The following is a 19,367-nucleotide window of genomic DNA, read 5'->3' on the forward strand; positions in this document are numbered from 1 at the left end:
TTTTGCTGCCTTTACTTTCCTCTCCTCTCTGATCTGTTCTTTCTCCTCTCGCTTTCATTCCTTCCTTCTCCTCCTTCCTGTTCCCTGCTGTGCATTGGTGATCAAAGCGGGCTCAACAGGGCAATATGTCACAGAGAAAGCTGCCTTCAGGGCACCAGAGGTCCACACACACATGCGGTGATATTCTCGAGCTGCTCCAGTCTTGTTTATGTGCGTTTAATAACCAAATTCAGAGAAGTGTAGCTGATTTTTCATGTCATAATGTGTGAATCTATCAGCTGCCTGCCAGCTTTATTCCATATTCCACATTTCGCCTGACATCTTGCTGCTTGTCTGTTCTGTGTGAAAAGAACGAAGAATCACATGTGAAACTCTTTCAATACATTCCTTTATTTACATCCCTCCGTCTTACTCGTCCATCAACACAGTGTGTCAGACCACATCTCACAAAAACGGTACATCTGCAGAGGACAGCGTGATCTTGAATCAACACAAACACATCCTTTCATTTGATGCGTAGCTGTTTTCCAAAGAGAATTACCAAAGATATTGATCAAGGCTGTGTGTAAGAACTAATTCTTCTTTACAGAAAACTGGTTTTAATCAGTTATCTGGAGATTTTCCAATCTCTGTCTTGAGAGGAACTGAAGTCGAGTTTCAACACTAATGAGAACATCTGTTTTTGGTAAATGTGGTCTGACTCAGACTTTAACACACAGTACTCCTTAAGAACTTAAAGATGCTATGCGTCAGATCTCCAGATAACACGTTATAATTCTTGAATGCTCCTGCAACTGCACATACGTCAATTTGTACCTTTTACTGTTTGCTCTGATATGCCATTTGGTAAATAATCAGATTTAAAACACTCCGCATGGTTCATACGGACTATTAGCTTCACTATAAACAACATGCGGACACCGAAACCCCATTTGATTTTCAATTATTGCTTGAATTATAAAGCGCTACCATGACAGATTTGGCAGTGACGTATCAAGGAGGAAACCTCCCACATAGCATCTTGTAACAACCGGGCCAACCGTGAGCTCGTCCAGAGGCTGGGCTTCCCAAAACATCCACTGCTGATTACACAAGGCTGTAGCACTGGAGAAGACACGAGCGTTTCACTTAAAGCAACACAGCTGTCTTCACACTAAATGTTATTTTTTTTCTTCACATGTAAAAAAAAAAAACCAATGAACCATCAGTGTAGAGTTCTGGTTGAATTTACTGGTGTTCTTGTGGAGCCACATGACTGATGAATGTTTTAGGAAACCCATGAAAATCCCCAAGAGGAACAACAGGAGCAAATGAAACCAACCAAAAAAAAAACAATATATAAAATAAAAATGAGCGCATATATGATATGTGCACAGTATATATATTTATATATGACACGGGCTCAGCGAAGTATGTACAGTTATTTTTCTTTTTCCTGAAATGCATAGTAACTTCTTAAGATCATAAGGTGTAAATAAATAAGAACATTAATTAGCGACTTTGCCCTCTTGAGCTCAAATAAATAAACTTTCATTCATGACTTGCACGGTGAACTGGGAGATAAAAACAGGACAATGTTAAGGGCTGCCTCTGGTGGAAACACTTCGTAGGTCCAGTTTTGTCAAAAGCATTCGGGCTCATTTCCTTCTGGAGGTGGACGCCGCGTGAAATGAATCGCTGTTACGAGAATGTCAAACCCTGCAGACTGATCTGCAAATGTTCTGCTTCTGCGTCCGTCCACAGGAACAAAACAGCTTTTGTGCTCTGAGCAGAGAGGTACATTTAGCGGTATTTGGACAAATCATACCGATGTCATTACAGCATTTTCCACTCCTCTGAAGTCAGCGTCTGTTCCTCCTTTCACCTTTCGAGAGGATTAGCGGCGTCTCCCAGGATGCTCTCTGCTTGCAAAGCCACTCAGAGGAGCGGGTGGTGACACTGAGGACAACAGACGCGATGGCAGAAGATGTAGAAGAAGCGTTTGAAGTGTTTTGTTCTGTATTTCAGAGGGAAACAGGCTCTTCCATATATTTATATTTGTACAAACATTTAGATCATAAACATCTCAAGCACCATAGATAATAGTATTAACAAATTTTAAGTGTTGCTATCCATCCCCCGAATAATGGAACCAGGCAGAGATCTATGCCGTTTGAACTGGACATGAATTTTCTTTTTAATATTTTCGCTCCTTTACAATGTTGGGACACAATACTGGGATTATTTAAACCACCCATAATTGTGCTCTCAAAGTATTTCCAGACTAAATTCACCACTTTGTTCCAATAATATATAAAATCTGAACACTTCCCATCAGTGGGTGTATCCTGCACCTCCTCTTCACTATCTATTTTTAAATATCTCTTTTTTCTTTTCATGATCCTACTATTATAAATAGTCTCTACGTGGTCCCATTGCACTCAAATAAAAAAAGGAAACCTTATTATAAAACACACACGTCGACGAATCATTGGGTTTCTTTTAGAATAGAGCAGAACAACACGGATACAAAGAACAGACAGTCGGCCTGTCAGTCAGTCAGTCGATGGATGTACTTAACACTGGATCAAAGAGGAACATTTTCACTTCCACTCCTGTGTGACTCAGACGTTTCATTGCTTTGTGAACATGAAAAAGCCATCGTATCTGTATCGGGGGAGATATTGTGTATGGATGCCACAGAGGGTCAAAACTCGGATGTTTGTGAGTAAAGTCAAGATAAAAACACCACAACATTTTTTTTTTTTTTTCAGTTTAAACACTTAGAAAAAAAAATGTGTGTTTTTTTTAAATTTAGATTTTTGGTCCTTGCAACAGTTTATTGTTTCAAAGAGGACTTGGTGTTACCTTCAAAATACTTCTCGTCAATGCACCAAAGACCACACATTGAAACATACATTATTAGTTTATCATATAGTCAAACACTGAGCCACAGTAAAACATCACATTTAGAAATGACTATAAATGAAAAGATTTTTTTCAAGGACGCTGATCTTTTGTGGGGGATTTTTTTTTTCTTCTTCCTATGCTAGCACCATACTTACTGCATGTACACAAATTCAGAGAGAAATAATTGGTCTTGGTATTGTTGAAATGTTCACAAGGCACTTATCTAAATCTTTTTCTTTGTCCTGCTGTCTTTCTGCACAACAACAACAACAACACAACCGGGCCATTCTGTCGTCAGCGCGCCGTATTTACAGCCAAAAGACTCTCAACTATGTAAACTCTTAGAAAGTGCTCTTCCAAAACGATGAGAGATCTCTTCTTTGTCCTTCCGTGTTTTTAAAAAAAAATGGCAGTTTTTTGTTCGTCTTTCTCCTCCTTGTCTTCTCCGTACATTCTTAAATGTCCAGTCTGAGAGGCGTCTCTGTAGTCCACTTATATTAGCTCTCTGGTCACTTGCTGCTGATTTTTCTTTTCAGACCCACAACCATCTGTCTGCCTCTTTAGACAGCCATGTTTGTCTGATTTAAAGCGTCCATTAGATGCTGTTTAATGTCCGTTTCTGGGGTCGTTTTCAAACCCCCGACACACACAAAAAAAGCCATGAGCTGGTCTGTCTGTTGGCCTGTAACTTATCTCTGTATCCCCATTAGATCCATCCGTCCATCCGTCCCTCTGCCGACCTCCATCTGGAGGAGACAACATGCAGGATGTAGCGTTCAGTCCATCCCCCGTGTCCCTCCTCCATCCGATGAGATTTATTTGTTAAAGAGATGTTTTCTAAATGTGTTTGATTAATTAGGGGGCAAAAGGTACAAACATCCGACGCCTAATTGAGTCCAGCTGTGCGTCTGACTCTCCGTCCCTCCATCTGTCTACCGATGCCGTGAGGACACATCGAAGCAGGTAATCATCATGAGATGAGCTTTGCAGAAGTTGACTCTGGTCTCCAGTTTGTCCGTGACGGTTTCCAGAGCTTCCAAATACTCCAGTGAGTCCACCTCGTAGACCTGCTGTAGCTCAACTGGATAGAGACGGAAAGACAAAATACATCAGGCCTCACTACAACACTGCTGGAAGCACTTTGTGTTAAAACGTGAGGATTCTACATTTTCTTATTGTTGAAAAACTTCCCTGAAATACACATAAGCAATGATGGGCCGATCAAAATAAAAAGTATTGTGTTTAAAGTCAAAGCCTGATTTAGCTTATTGCTCTGTGCAACTAAAACACACTGAGACACACTCCTGCACTGGGTGACATACAATATTTCTGTACAATGATGAACACAGTGACTGTAGCTTATTATTAACCAATTTTTCATGCAGTCCTTTTGCTGTGAATATTCACTGGAGCACCAGCTGAAAACAGCTCCTATAAAAGCACTTTTTATTCCTACTTGAACAATATTTGCTAAAAAACTACAGCAAGCTTTTGTGTAAGATTTACATCCTAAAGAGGAGCCAGTGGGCTTGTAAATGAGTATCATTCATGGTGAAAAATAACTAAGTAGAGTTACTCAAATTACTCCACTACATTTCACTGGCGTTTCTACCTTTAGTACATTTGACAACTTTAGTTACTTGGATAACATATTATTAAAATACAACACATTGTTAAAGTCTAAATCAAAGGTTTCTATCTTTTTTTTATCCACTTACAAACAGCGGTGCCTGGTCGGGGTCACATTGTAGATTTCAGATGTGGGTTCTTAACAGCTCCACCAAATAATGATGCTTTTTCTTTCTAAACTTCTCACATGGTTTAATTTTGATAAATGTTCAAGTGATCTAATATTTTAGCAAACACTTATTTTTTCCCCATCATTCACATAACAAGCCCTCACATATATCTTCTATCCCTCTATATAAACCTGGATGTAAAGTAACTCAAACAAGCTCCACCTGCAGCAGCTACAACATGCTGACGCTGCACTATTACTAATTTAATAACGTCATATATAAGAATATATCAGTAGGAGAGACCAAACTTTGACTGTAACTTCATTTTGCTGGACGAACTGCAGTTAAAGTAGAATTATTCATGCAGGACTTTAACTTATAACGGAGTATATTTATATTGCTGTATCAGACTTTAACCAAAATAAAGGATCTGAATACTTCTTCCACCACTGGCGAGTGTCTGAGAGGGATGTTAAGTGATCTTTGCTTTGGTTTTACTGACAATAAGAAGATTAGAACAACATCAGCCTTATCCTTTTAAAAACCAACGAACAAAACATCGGATGCAACTTCCATCATGCTCAGAATCCAGTATGTAGCTGTTCTTGAATGTCACCGAGACCCGGACGAAAAAATCAGAGGAGTACCCATGGTAACTTGCAGGGATTATGAATTTCTTTCTAATCAATCATCTCCTCATAACCTTTTTCTAACCAGCTGAGAACTTCCTGTCTTCCTCCTCACACATGCATGTAGACTTACACTCGGTGGTCCACTTGTGCGGCTCCAGCATCAAGTACTGTTTGGTTTGCTCCAGTTCTTTCTTCAGACACTGGTACTTGGCTCGGACTTCACTGATTCGCTGCTGGCGGTGCTCCAGCAGACGAAGCTTGGCGCTGACATACACCACCTCCTGACACAAAGGGAGAGGACGGACAGACGGATATGGATTTTATTCACCTTTATTTTTTCCAGAGCAGCGTGTTGGGAAACACATGCGCCTCTCTTTCTGCTTAACATCCACACGGCTACATACATTCACACCTCGGCGACTCCCAGCGTGACCGCGGTTGTGTGCTTTCGGACGCCGGGCGGCTTCACGTGGAGCAGTCGGGGGTTAAGTGGCTTTCTTAAGGCCGCTGCAGGGAAAATCTATATTTCATGCTTTTCTTTCCCTCCCTTTTTTCCCCCCAAAGCTCACAATGCTCCCTCCTCTGAATACATAAAGGTTTAACAGTGTAAAACGGAAAAAAAAAAGAAACTGCACCATGCATTCATTTGCAACGAATTCACGAGTTCCACCGTCCGCATTTTTGCAAACTCTTCGGAATTTATAATCATTTGGAAAAATGTTATTTTAAAAGTGAGAGAAAACTAATGTAGATTTATGAAAAAGTGCAGACAGTAGAGCTAATGTTGATTCATTCATCCACACTGTTGTATTTTTAAAACTCGTCGGTTTCTCTCCTCGTTGGCACATCAGGTCCTTTACCTTCCATTCTCTTCCAGCTTCCTCCTGTGTTCTTCATTAGCAGCCGTGTCCAGCACAACACTTACTGCCTTTTAATGTGTCCCACAACTGTTATTCGGCAAATCAATTTCATTGGCATCAAGTGTAATGGGCCTCATGCTCTTTGCTCGCCACCTTCTTTTATCCTCTCTCTATGCGTTCATGCCTCTCCTCCCAGCCAGCCACCACAGCATGACTCTTCACTTCTTTCCTCTGTTGCGCCTGTTTCCAAGCATCATTTACCATTTTCTCTTTACCACGTTTCTAAACTTAATTCCACTAATTTTCTCCCTGTGCCTTTCACACCCTTTCCCTGAGGATCCTTTCTTTTCTCACCCTCATGTCTCTGTTTTGTGCCACCTTGTCTCCTTCCTCCCGTCAGTGACCCAGACACTGATCTCAGTTTGACATCTTGAACTGAGCTCCTACAAAACATCTTGAGGAGAGAAGAGGCTTGCCGGAGAAGCTATGAGCGAAGACGTACAGGTGTATCCTATGCAGAAGTCTTTCCAGCATCCACGAAACATAAAAGAGACGTGACACATGGCTAGATGACATAAATCCTGATGGAGAAGGATTTTGCAAACGTAAGTGTTCCTTCTGTATTTGTAGGGTTCATGTGTGTAAAACAAGAGTCGATGATATTGAATTGAATTAAAGGTAAATAGGTTCTTTAAGTTATCATAAACAGTTATGATCATCTTGCACAGATCATAAACATCAATGTATAGATAATGCAGCTGCCTGACGTCACTGTAAAATGGCGGCTCCAAGGCAGGGATGTTTTTGTTAAATGCCTGTTGCCTTGTCTCCTCCCTCCTCATCCCCTTCCTTCCTTCCATCATTTGCATTTCTAGTAGGAGGAGCTAAGACATGTGGAGAGGAAGCAAGGTCCAAGCTGAGAAATAAGAAGAGGGATGTGTTTTTGCTCAGCAACACTTCAGCCTGTGGACAGGAAGAGCCCTGCAATCAACACCTGACTCACTCTAACCCAGTTGTGTTCCCACCTTCCCTCCTCTCACCCATCCCTCCCCCTGCCTCTGTCTCACCTTGCTCCCTCCTTTGTCCCTCCTCTTCTGCAGTCGCTCCACATCATCGATCTCGTACACCTTGATCTCAAAGGTCTCCGTTGTCGCGGTCGCGCTTCGGAGGTTTGAGGGTGCGGGAGGCCCCAGTGGGCCGTCTACCCAGCATGCACCGGGGCTGGAGGAGGAGGAGGAAGAGGAAGTGATGGCCTGTTTGGAGGAGCGGTGAGAAGGTGACGAAGAAGAAGAGTCCAAGGTCAGCGCTGGGATCAGACGACGACGCTGGAGACCTGGAAGACCACAGAGGATGGAGATCACAAAAAGTAGAGTTACACACCAGCAGAGTGAATTATAGAAAGTGTCCTTTGACATAAAAACACATTTAATGCTGCAGTTTATACAGTAGCCCCCAAATCCTCCACTGAGTTTCACATTTACTTATTAAGAAGCTCCATTGAGCTCCATTGCTTAGTTGCTCAAAGACCTACTTATTCAATCTTTCTTTGACAATTTTTGCAAATAATGCATCCATCCATCCATCCATCCATCCATCCATCCACCCCTTATCTATACACTGCTTAATCCTCACTAGGGTCATGGGGGGGCTGGAGTCTATCCCAGCTGACTCAGGGTGAAGGCAGGGGACACCCTGGACAGGTCACCAGTCTATCACAGGGCTACACTTAGAGACAGACAACCAAGCACACTCACATTCACACCTACAGACAATTTAGAATCACCAATTAACCTCAGCCTGTTTTTGGACTGTGGGAGGAAGCCGGAGAACCCAGAGAGAACCCACGCTGCACGGGGAGAACATGCAAACTCCACACAGAAAGATCCCAGTGCCCCCACCGGGACGTAAACCAGCCACCTTCTTGCTGCGAGGCAACGGTGCTAACCAGCTGCGCCACCTTGCAACCCGGAAATATTTATATTCTGCATATTTGTGAATTCTATATAAGGCCACAGCCAGTATGCTGCTGTGTGGAGGCTGAGAGAGCCCAACAGACTGCAGCTTTAAAAAAAACAAACTAAAGGCTAATAGACCAAATCCAAGACAACCAAGAAAACATCTTCATGAACTTGACAACAAGCATTTCGGAAAAAAAAATAAAAAATGTGGCAAAGTGTGAAAACACAGCCTGAAACTAGAAGCAGCACCAGGTCCAAACATCGCCAGCATAACATACAGACCACTGGTTGCCTGGCAACCTCACAATGACATCAGTGCTCCACGAAGCGAGTGCGAGACAAAGTCTGGAACAGAACTATTTGGTTTAGTTCGTTACCTGTGGACAGAGTGAGGTTCACTCTTTGTCAAGACTTAATGTTAAGCTAAGCTGCTGGCTGTGGCCTTAAAACGGTCAGATATGAGAGTGGCAGTGACCTTTTCTTTGAAGTGTCAGGACATAAGAAAATACATGTATTTCCTTCTATGTTAAATTATTCCTTGAACACTTATAAGTATTGTTTTCTCATCATTCAGTTTCATAGGACCATTCCAAATCAACAGGCAAAAACGAGAGAAAACATCCACCCACAGCTCTGCAGTGATACAGTACAACGTAAAGGAACCATTACATACAAAATCCACTTTTTAACATAATTACATGTCCCCAGTGTCTCTAGAGACCCACAAAATATGAAAAAAGATCATCCTCTTGTGTCTTTCCCCTTCTCCTTTTCATTTTCCTTCGATGCATAACGGATTATGTGTCATCTCCTTCAGCCAACAGGCTGCTATAACGGAGAGCAATGGACAATATAAACATTTATTAAAGTGAAAAGCGCTGCTGCTACAAATGATGCTGGAGGAGAATGCTGCTAGAAAACTGTTACTGATGTAAGTCAATATATTTATTCTGCCACTCACTGCACTCTTAACACAGCTGCTTATTTCTAACGTGACAGCTGCACGTTAAAGCTGTTCAACTTTAAACTTCACACATTTAGAAAAAAAAATCTGACGCTGTCTCTTAATCAAGGATGTCACTTTAGTTTTTTGGCCAAATCAAAGCACAAACAGATGACAGCTCATTTAGCACGACAGACTGTGACAATCAAAGCTTAAGGTGCGACATTATGATGGATCAGTGTGTCCCAGTTTCATCCATACTGAATGCAACAGTTTGTACTCTGTGATGTGAGGGCAGCTGCAGTATGTACCTGAAGTAAAAAGAACAGCATGTGACTGATGCAGAGAGAGGTGTGCCTGCAGCCTTCTTCCTGAAAGGGGCGTGGACAGCAGCAGCTCAGCTGGATTTAAAGCTACAGACACTGAAGCTGCCCATTTGAAACAGGGCTGAAACCAGGGATGCCTTAGATACGGTAAAGTTATCGATCTGTTTGAGCTGAAGCTGGAGGTAAACACTGTGGAGGTTTGTGAGACTTGATTTACTTGTTCAAAACGAGGTATAATATGGGACCTTTAAGTGTCCTCACTCTCAATAGGGACACATTTTACATGCCTTGACATCAGAATACGTATCATATAGAGGAAAATTAATATCCAGCATCGATCTAAAAGCAGAATATTCTGAGTAAAGCGATAACAGGTGGGAGAGCACTGGAGCCTCCATCCAGTGATATTCTCAGACAGGAGGGGACAAAGGAAAACTATTTTGTGTTCAAGAAGCAAAGCAGAGAACAAGAAACAGATAATGGAGTGTGAAGCAAGATAAAAAAAAGTTGACGCTTATAGATAAGAGCAGAAGGTCAGACTGTAATCTGTCCACTGCGCTGCAATGAACACACACCCTGGTACGTTCACGCAGACGCTTTGCATAGAAATTGCCGACGGCGTCGACAGGAACGCGAGTTATCAGATTCAACGGGAGCTGAAAGATAAAGTGTCTGAGAGCGGAGAGAGAAAGTGGGGGATTTTAATAAGGTTTCAGTTGTCTTTTGGTCTCAGTGCGGCACAGAAAGGTCAAGCAGAGACATTTGTGTTTCATTAGGAAGAAGCATATAACAGGACAGAGAAAGATTGAGAGTCTGCAGGGAGCAGAAGGTGCAAGAGGAGAGAGAGAGAGTTGGACGAATGAGGGAGAAAATGTGTGAGAGGAATAAATGAAATAACATGAAAAAGGGGGAACGTTGGTGAATCCAAGCTAATGGAAGTCGTTACTTCAGCCTTTGGTACAAATGCTCTGCTGTCTTCTCACTAAATTCAGTTTTCCTGAGTCAGGGCTGCATTATAACCGGTGTTCCTCAGCTACTGGCTTCACCTCCGCATGCAGCAAACACAGAGTAATCCTTCATGTCTTTGTGTCAACTTGTGGTATTTTGACAGAGAATTGGCTCCGCAAATCCACTGAATCTGCTGCGGTTGAAGCAAAATGAGAGTAAATCCAGACTTGATGCTGCATGGCTGGAGGTGAAACTGCATCCTACACACTTGGATGGAAAGGCTAATTCCAATTTAAATCAATAATCAGAGACACACCAGGAGGAGCTGTCTCTCTCTGCAATCCGATTTTATGCACATATCCATCCTCATGCTTAACCGATGGAGGGTAATTTGGCAGGCACATTAGCCAGCTCTCTGTGTTGTGTTCTGGTGAATATATATTCATTACAGCCTACACCAGCACATTCCCTTTTACCATTTCACAGATGAGCGGTCAGGGTCACCTTACCTACCTGGCACCTCCTGCAACCGCAGCTTTCTTCACTTTTGCCTCGACTGTTCAGTGCTTTTTTCACCACTGGACTCTCCTCACAGTGGTTTTTCTTTCAACCATTTCTATCTTACTTTATTTTTTTTATAAGCTTTAGCTGAAAAGCTTTGGCATTTTCACCTCTATAGACTTTTAACCCCTTAAGCCCGAGAGGCTTAAGGGGTTAAAGTATAAAATGTGCTCACAGAAAAAGGGTGAAAAGTAACACGTATTGAGGATAAATTGAACAAAAGTCTTGGCATTTGGCAGTAGGGTTGTGCTCACTGATTTAGATATTAATTACTTATTCATGAAAACTAACCAGTGCTCTTGTTGCCACAGGATGTGTAGCTTAATGAGTGTATATTTAGACCATATCTAAATTAAGGAGTGCTATGGCTCTACTGATTAGGGTAAATTACATAAATTTACTTCCCTTTCTTGGCCCCTCTATAGACACTTATCCACTTATAACTTTTTAGATTTAGAAAACATGTGAAATATAGAATATAATAATATAATTGTGACCTGTGTTGCTCCGGCTCTTCTTGCTGCTCTTGGAGCTTCTTCGGGACGAGGTGGTGGCCGAGCTGTGTTCGCTGAGGGAGTCCTGAGCGGAGGAAGTGCTTCCCGTGTTCTCGCTGCTGTCCCTCAGCATGCTCTCGTAGCCGCTGCTGCCTCCGCTGTGGTAAAACAAGGCCGTCTTCCCCATGGCCGGGGGCAGCTCGCCACTCAGTACGCTGCTGTTAGAGGCAACGTGAGATCAGATTTAAAGATGAGATTCAAAAAACTGTTTAAAGCAAACTGAAGCTTTTTGTTGATTGTTTAAAAGTTGAAAATTTCTCACTGCACTTGAGCGTCTACCTGTTGTCGCTCGCGTGGCCGCTGCTGCAGCGGTGTGGTTTTCTGGGGGCTGTGATCTTGCTGTAAGGAGAAGGCAGAGTTTGTACCACGGCTGCCCTCTCCTCTCCCAGGCTGTCTCCTCCACCACCTCCTGCTCCAGCTGCCCCTCCACTGAGAACAAGAAGAAAGGAAGAGTTCAGACATGATACAGGAGTTTACCTCGAAGCACATTGTTTTCTGAATGCATGTCCATTGACATTTTGCCTCACAGGTTTTGCAGCTTATTATTATCAGGACCCCAAAATACTTTTAAAATTATTATACCAGCTTCATCACTAATGCTATTCTTACATAAAACATGAACTTTATCATGCAATTTATATTAAGAGCTCAATAAATCTTGTATTTAGTGTAAATTTCTTTGCTTAGGAACTTCCAAATGTTACAAATGTAAAATAAAATAAAGCAGCACTAGCTAACCTTGCCCCTCCAGCTCCTCTTTCCTCTGCTGGATCTGTGCCTCCTCCCTGGGAGTGACTCCTGGAACGGGAGCCTGCACTTCCCTGGAGGAGCTCTGAGATTCGACCGTTGACAGCTCGCAGAGGCAGCTTGGCAGTCAGGCTTCCCCCTCGACTGCGGCTCAGAGACTGTGTGGACCAGGATCCAGGGGACGGTCCCTGCTGCTGCTGCTGCTGCTGCTGCTGCTGCTGCAGAGGGCCCTGGACTGAATTCTGAGGCTTATCAGACAAGTAAATGGTTTAAGAGGATGGCAGAACAAATAGAGGCTATGACAGCTTTAAGTACTTGCATGTAGTTTTTAATGTTTCTCATGTAAAACTGAAGTAAAAATGTGTTCAAAGAAACATTCCATCCTACCTTTCCATTGGGAGGAAGGCTGGAGCTGCGGCTGGTAGCTTGGCTTAAAGATTTGGTAGAGAAGCTCAGAGTCTTGGTGCTGGAGGCGGACAGACTCCTGGCTTTAGGACTGCTGGTCATCAGCAGCTTACTGACCGCTGAGATCTTTGACTGGCCGCTGGACTTGGCTGGTGACTGAGGAGCGCTGCTTGGACTGGAACTGCCATTGGAACCGAGGCTGCCGTTGTTTCCAGTGGGAGAAGACACTGATCCAGCACGGGTGAGGCTGCGTCCGGTGCGAGGCATGGTGCTGTCCCCCCTCACCCCTCCTCCCCCTCTGAGGCTCTCGCCTCTCTCCAGGGAGAAGCAGTCGTAATGGTGAGAACCACTGTGCGAGCTGTGGACTCGACCCAGAGAGTTGGTTCTGTTGGCAAGCTGTTCCAACTTGGCGCTGAACAGCCTGCTGCTGTCTATGCTGGAGCCTCGTTGCCTGGTGGCTCCGGCAGAGCCACATGCTGATACTCCTGAATCATCTGTTGAGCCGCCCAGTGATGACCCTCCATGGCCGGGTTGGTGGAGAGGGCTGGCTGCCCTGTTTCGCTGGTCGAGGCTGGACTTTCGCACCGGGGGCAGAGGTGGGATTCCCCCCTTCTTGTGGGAGAAGAAACCCTGTTTTCCATTCGAACCCCAGCGGTCTAGTGTGGCGCGGGGACTGCAGGGAGTTGAAGTGGTGACGCCGAGATTGCGGTACTCGACTCCGTTGTCTAAGCCGTCGTGGCGGTTGAGACGGTGCCACCCGCGGGGCAGACTGGCTGTGCGGTGGATATCTGAGCTGTAGATGCTGGTCAGGCATTCACCCTGAACAACAACAGCGACCATCTCACAGCCATCCACCACTCGTTTAAAGGAGTCTGGAGATGACACCACCTCTCCGCCTGAACTGGAGCTGCCATGATCCCCACCTGGTGACGGAGGAATAACAAAGACTATGAGATAAGAACAATCACAAATATGAAATGTTTCACTTTGAAACCACCTCTTCACTGTTTCTTACCATCCCTGCAGGAGCTCCGATAGTCTCCACTTCCAGCTCCGGCCTTCTCTCCTGCGTGGCTCTTTAAGTGCTCGGCCTCCCTCTTCTCTGGCTTCACTTCACACACTAGCTCCCTGCACCTTCCCTCCTCAGTGCCACGTTTCAACCAGGGGTCTTCAAAGCTCATCTCGCTGGAAATAGAAGCTAAAAGTGCTGCATTGGATTTGACTGGGTCTTTCATTAGGCTGGTCTTCGTAGGTGAGGAGAGGATGGTGGGTTCCTGTATGACCATGGGTTTGACGGCCATACAAGGATGAGCGCTGACGGTGCTCTTGAAGGGAGAGATGTTACCAGGTCCAGCCAGAATTTGGATGTTGGTTTTAGCCATAGAGGGAGGCAGCTTTCTCAGCCTGTCTTTGGTCGGAGTACCTTTGTCACTCAGGTTCTCTGACAGCACCAGCTCTCCGTCCAGACTCCCTCTTCTGGGGCTCTCATAACCCTCGACTCCAAAGCTCTGGTTGGGTTCAGGATCAGCCAGTGCCTCCCCTTGCTGGCTCTGGGACTGACTGAAGCTGTGGAGAGACTGATCAGCTTCACTGCCCATGCTCAGATCACTCATCCAGGAGGAGATGGGTGAACCACAGTTGGACATCCCTGTTGCTAAGGCTTCACCTTCTATCCGCAGCTTGGCCATTGCCACCTGCAACACAGAGCAACACAGCTGGGTACAACACCTTGAAACCCAAAAGACAATGGAATAAAATTAAGCTGCTCTGCTTTAAAGGATTTGAATCAAATGCAAAGCAAGACATTCACACTAACCTCTGCCATGGCAACCACCTCTGTAACTCCTGAAGTGGTTGCAGGAATTGGATAATCCTCCAGAGCTCCATCTGAAGCCGCGCCGCTGATAATGCTGACGGGTTGAGATGAAACGAGGGCAACTGCGGAGCCACAGTCGCTGCTGAAGCTGATGATGCTCGTCGGACGACAGACCAAATCCTGAGCCTCCGTGAGAGCTGCGACATCAAGGTGCTCCTCGCCTCCAGCAACCACACTGTAAACCAGCTCATCCTCCCCAAGCAGGACAGGACCGCCTGTTCCTGCAGACGCTGCCGGTCCTGTGGCTGCAAGTGGCAGAGTGAGAAAAGTGAGTTACCACAGTTTTCCATCTCATGTTCATTGCGATTACATGTATATTATGATTAAGCTTCCTGTAACTCACCATCTTTATGCGTATCCAACGGTATCGGTGGTACGTCGTCGTCACAGAGGGTCTCGGCCGAGCCCAGGCTGGCAGACAGAGATGGAGTTGGCTCTCGAACTTGTGGGCTCATGCCCGCAGGAGAAGTCCTGGACAGCAGGGAGTCTGTGGAGGAACGGCCACTGTCTGCTGCCAAACTGTCTGCAGAATCACAAACACACGTTTGGCATTGTAATTAACTTTGTTTTCCAAGTGCAGAATAATACAAACACCCACTGGTACGCTGGTAATTTGGGAAATAGGCTTCACAAACACAATGCCAAATTCAAACCACTGGTTCTTAGATAAACTGCGTTATGCTCAGGTGTCTCGGTATGCGACTATGTTTAACACGCCTTCAGAATATATAAAACTGCAGCAACATTACCTAAGAGGTGATTCACACTTAATGAATAAAACGATGAGTGCAAGGCCTTCCAGTAACAGGCTGTTCACACATTATTCAATAATAAATACAAAAAATAGGTTTGAATTTCTACTTCGCTCAGCAACAGTATTGGACATTGTCACTATAAACAAGACAATGTGTAAATTTATTTGTGGTCTTTATCTAAATGTGTACAACACTAAACAGAGTGTCCTCGTAGTGTAATTGTAGCATCTGGACTTGCTTGAGTTTCTTGAAGACGTTTCATCCAAGAGGCTTCATCAGTTCTGACTGACTAGTTGGGAGTTCCAGATACTTAAATCCTTTGGGAACACTTGAGTTTCAAATGGCGCTTGAAGAATATAAGTATGTGGAACTCCCAACTAGTCAGCCAGAACTGATGAAGCCTCTTGGGTGAGAGGTGAAACGTCTTCAAGGAACTCAAGCAAGTCCAGTTGCTATGATTAAACTATGAGAATAACCATGACCTGGATGACTGAGAATCTTCACAGAAAACACTAAACAGAGGAACAAAATCAACTAATTACTTAATTGATGTGAGTTCAAGGTGAACATTGGTGGCCTATACTGTGTCTGTGCTTAATTTTAGGAGGAAAAACCACGTAAGCTAAAAGATAACCAAATCATATCTAACTGAAAAAATGTACGAATCATGTAAATGATGTCTAACTTATGGATTCATTCACTAGTGGCTGTAGTAGACGGGAACTATTTAGGTCCTTAAATTAAATTTTCAAAAGAGAATACACACTGAAGGGGTTCATTCAAACTGAGAAAATGAACTTCAAGAAGGAAAGAGATTTATAAGTTAACATAAACATGTAAAAGATGCATACTGTCTGAGGTCAAAGCTTCTGTGGCCTGGCCGTCCTGAGCCAGAGTGTACGAGGACAGAGGAGGCGTTGCCGGCATCACACCTTTCTGCGTGTACACTTTACACCGCTGAGATGGGGAAGATGGAGGTCTGGAATTTAAAGAAATACAAAGATCATGATGGAGACAAATCGTTGGTGATCCGGTCTTCTTACACATCCAGGTAGTTCAGTATCAGCACATGTAAATCATAGGACACTACTTGACATCTTTCCAATCATGTTTTCATTCAAACCAGAAGAAATGAAGATGTCCACAGTCAGCATTCTTGTCTGTACTGTGTGCTTCACCTGTACTCTGAGGTTTTGGTCAGGCTGGCGATGCCGAGGCGCGGTGATCCTAGAGGACGTGCCTTCCCGTCAGCGTTACTGCCCACCACATTCAGATTCTCACGGCTGTACAGAGAAGCAGCAAAGGAGACGTCTTACCGGTTAAAGTAGTATATTTCTCAAAGGCCAATAGGAACCCTTATGAAAAGAGTGCTTAAATTAAAGTCACAGTTTTTTTCTTTTTCTGCATAGAATGCCACTCGTCTTCACCTGTCATGTAAGTGGGAGCTCTTAGCTCGGTGCAGGGGGTTAGAGGTGATGCTGCTGCTGCCGGTAACACTCCTGGTACTAGTAACTATGGGGCATCCAGAACTCTGAGTCAGGCTGTGGATCATGGTCTGGGCCAGCTCTGCCTCCTCCACCACCTCCTTGATGTCCTGCAGCTGCTGGTCATTGGTCCTCCTCCTGGATGCTGCTGCTGGAGAGGATGAGACCTGCACTGCTCCTCCTACAGCGCAGGCAGAACCTGGAGATGTTGGACCAAACAGAGTTTTCCAAGATGGGAACCAAAGTTCAGTTAGAAGAACAGTCAAAAGAGAAACATGGTTGATTTGATGCTAAATTATAGAACTACAGCAGCAACTTGTTTGGTTTCCCAAGTATAAGACATGGCACATCATACAGCACATGCAATAAATGAATTAAAGCCTTTACCTGTTTTGGCTTCTGTATCCAACACAGCTGCAGGGCCGGGGGCAGAGGTCGGAGCTGATGAAGATGGACATGGCTCTTGTTTGGCCCCTTGTTTGTTTGCTGGAACCTCCTCAAAAGGAAACTTTGCCACCTGCAACAACAGAGTGATCAATAAAAAAAAAAAAAGAGCAACGTACTGTATGTGAGATGGCTGGATCTGACTGTTAAAGTAAATACTCTTCACTTATTCAAGATTCTTTGAGAGTTCATTGATGCCAATAAAAAGCCTGCTTGAGCTGTTAACAAAATAAAAGCCTGCACTAAATAGATGCAACAAAATTCATTCAAAATAGGGAATTGGGTCAGACTGAATATATGTTTTGTAACACAATTTAAAGCAATCTTACAAAAAGTTGCCATCACAAGCAGAAACTGTGACAGCAGCAGAAAGTGTTACAGGCAGATTATACTAAGTAGAAACAAACAAAACCTATTTTACATTTAAATAGATAAAGTGTCCAACTTGTCGGTCAAACTTTCAATATACCACAAATTACAGAAGCCATCACACGAACAGAACAATTTGACTTTTGCAACTTCATCTAGATTGCCTTCTTGCGTATATGTATGGCTTTTGGTTTTTATTGCATAATGATGATAAAAACAAAAGACAGAAACAGCACTCACCTCCTCACTGCCATCAATGCAGTCCAGTCTCTCCTGCAGCTCAGCAAAAGTGTTGCACTTCAAGCACTCAGCTCCTTCCTCTGGGACGGGGGCCAACGGCTGACCGAGTAGTGACTGAGAGGGCTGAGGCTGAGAGGGGCCACTGGGCTGTTCGTCCGGCTGAGACTGCACCTGCCGCAAGAACCACGAGAAGTAAGTCATCTGATGTGTCTTAACACTGACCATTCTTATAATTACTGCTAATTGTCTAAACTCCTAATGTAAACGTCTTTAAACCACCTTGTTCTGGGCTCCCGCTGCCTGACTTTGACTTTGTGCTTGATGCTGCTCTGACGTTTTTCCTCGAAGCAAAACAGGAATAATCGGTACAAACTCTGGCGGTCCCTCATTGTCCGTCAGCTCTCTGTCAGACACGGCGGCTCCATTCGGGCCCACGTAGATCACGGTGTCACATGACTGCTCGCTGCTGGAGTACTCGTCGGGGTCACTGGACAGTCGCAGCAACGGGAGGTCGGAGTCGGTGTCGCCACGGTGATGGAAAGGCCTCAGGTGGGTCGGGCGGCGCATGCGACCCTCCTCGCAGGAGCTTTCTCCTCCCGAGGAGCTGGAGGTGTATTGCTGAGACAAGATTGGATGACGAGAAAAGTGGAGGCAGAGAAGAGCGGTGAGAAAAAAAAGATTCTTATTTTAGATTTGTGGAGTGTGATTTTTTTTTTTTTCAGACATTTTAACATTTAATTGACAATTCACAGTAGAGATGAAAGGAAAGACAGAGAATACAGATCGGAGACAAGTAACCCACCAGCTTTAAGATCAGAACTTTAATGTAATTTCATTTAATTCATTTATTCCTCTTTCTCCCACACACTGCCACTTTACAGTATCTCATGGCGTCAGATTTCTTTTCTAGGAGCCTCATTGTTCGAGCTCTGAAGCCCTCAGGTCACCCACCTTCCTCTTGTGCTGAACAATTTTGAAATAAGTGAGCAAAAGAAGTAATAAGTGAGAGATGGTGGCAGCAGTAAAAGGAGACAAGGTGATGAATTGTATGATGTCTTTTAAATTAACTTGGCACAAAACTAGACATCATTCAACGTCCATACAAGATTTTCAGATAAGCTACAGAAAATAAAATATTATGCAGCACCAACGCCAAGAGCAGCCTATGAGCAGGATGCATAACATGATAATACTGTCATGAGACTGACACTGTCGCTGATTAGCAGTAGAACAGGTGAGATCTGTACCCATCTGTTTAAGGTATATATTACTAGTCGTCTTTATCTGGACATTAATGCACCTAAAGTTTTATGCAACTAAGAGAAATGATCTCTCAATTTTAATGAAGCATCAAGGTTTGATTAAAACTCACCACAGTCACTTTAGTTTTCTTCTTTTTCATGCGGAGGACCCGGGAAGCAATCTGGATGGTGGAGAGGGTTTCTGAGAAATCTCTGGGTGAGGCAGAGATGTGAGCAATCATGGTGGTCCGGCAGTTCATGTTGCCTAGCGACTCCCTTAGCAACATGGTCAGCTTGCTGTCCCTGGTTACACACATACACCGAGATGTGAGCACTACAGACGCGCTGGAAACGCACACGGTCGCCTAAATATGTGACAAAACTGGTCGATTTTCT

At 44.1% G+C, this 19,367-nt stretch overlaps 1 protein-coding gene across 1 annotated transcript in view; it reads right to left on the minus strand.

Moving 5' to 3' along the window:
- Positions 1–371: 371 nt before the first annotated feature.
- kif26ba (kinesin family member 26Ba) overlaps positions 372–19,367 on the minus strand; it is a 106,727-nt gene continuing 87,731 nt past the window's right edge. The window contains exons 13-29 of the mRNA XM_008295139.1: positions 19,103–19,274; positions 18,010–18,348; positions 17,731–17,901; positions 17,065–17,194; positions 16,621–16,876; positions 16,372–16,476; positions 16,045–16,172; positions 14,782–14,961; positions 14,379–14,683; positions 13,608–14,256; positions 12,545–13,485; positions 12,149–12,405; positions 11,690–11,839; positions 11,354–11,568; positions 7,188–7,453; positions 5,391–5,541; positions 372–3,970 (exon numbers count right to left, since the gene is read on the minus strand). Of these exons, the coding sequence (XP_008293361.1) occupies positions 3,822–3,970; positions 5,391–5,541; positions 7,188–7,453; positions 11,354–11,568; positions 11,690–11,839; positions 12,149–12,405; positions 12,545–13,485; positions 13,608–14,256; positions 14,379–14,683; positions 14,782–14,961; positions 16,045–16,172; positions 16,372–16,476; positions 16,621–16,876; positions 17,065–17,194; positions 17,731–17,901; positions 18,010–18,348; positions 19,103–19,274 (4,564 nt within the window). The 3' untranslated portion in view covers positions 372–3,821. The remainder of the gene's footprint in view (positions 3,971–5,390; positions 5,542–7,187; positions 7,454–11,353; positions 11,569–11,689; positions 11,840–12,148; positions 12,406–12,544; positions 13,486–13,607; positions 14,257–14,378; positions 14,684–14,781; positions 14,962–16,044; positions 16,173–16,371; positions 16,477–16,620; positions 16,877–17,064; positions 17,195–17,730; positions 17,902–18,009; positions 18,349–19,102; positions 19,275–19,367) is intronic.

Source organism: Stegastes partitus, unplaced genomic scaffold (genome assembly GCF_000690725.1).
Source record: "Stegastes partitus isolate 25-593 unplaced genomic scaffold, Stegastes_partitus-1.0.2 Scaffold1024, whole genome shotgun sequence".
NCBI classification, from domain to species: domain Eukaryota; kingdom Metazoa; phylum Chordata; class Actinopteri; family Pomacentridae; genus Stegastes; species Stegastes partitus.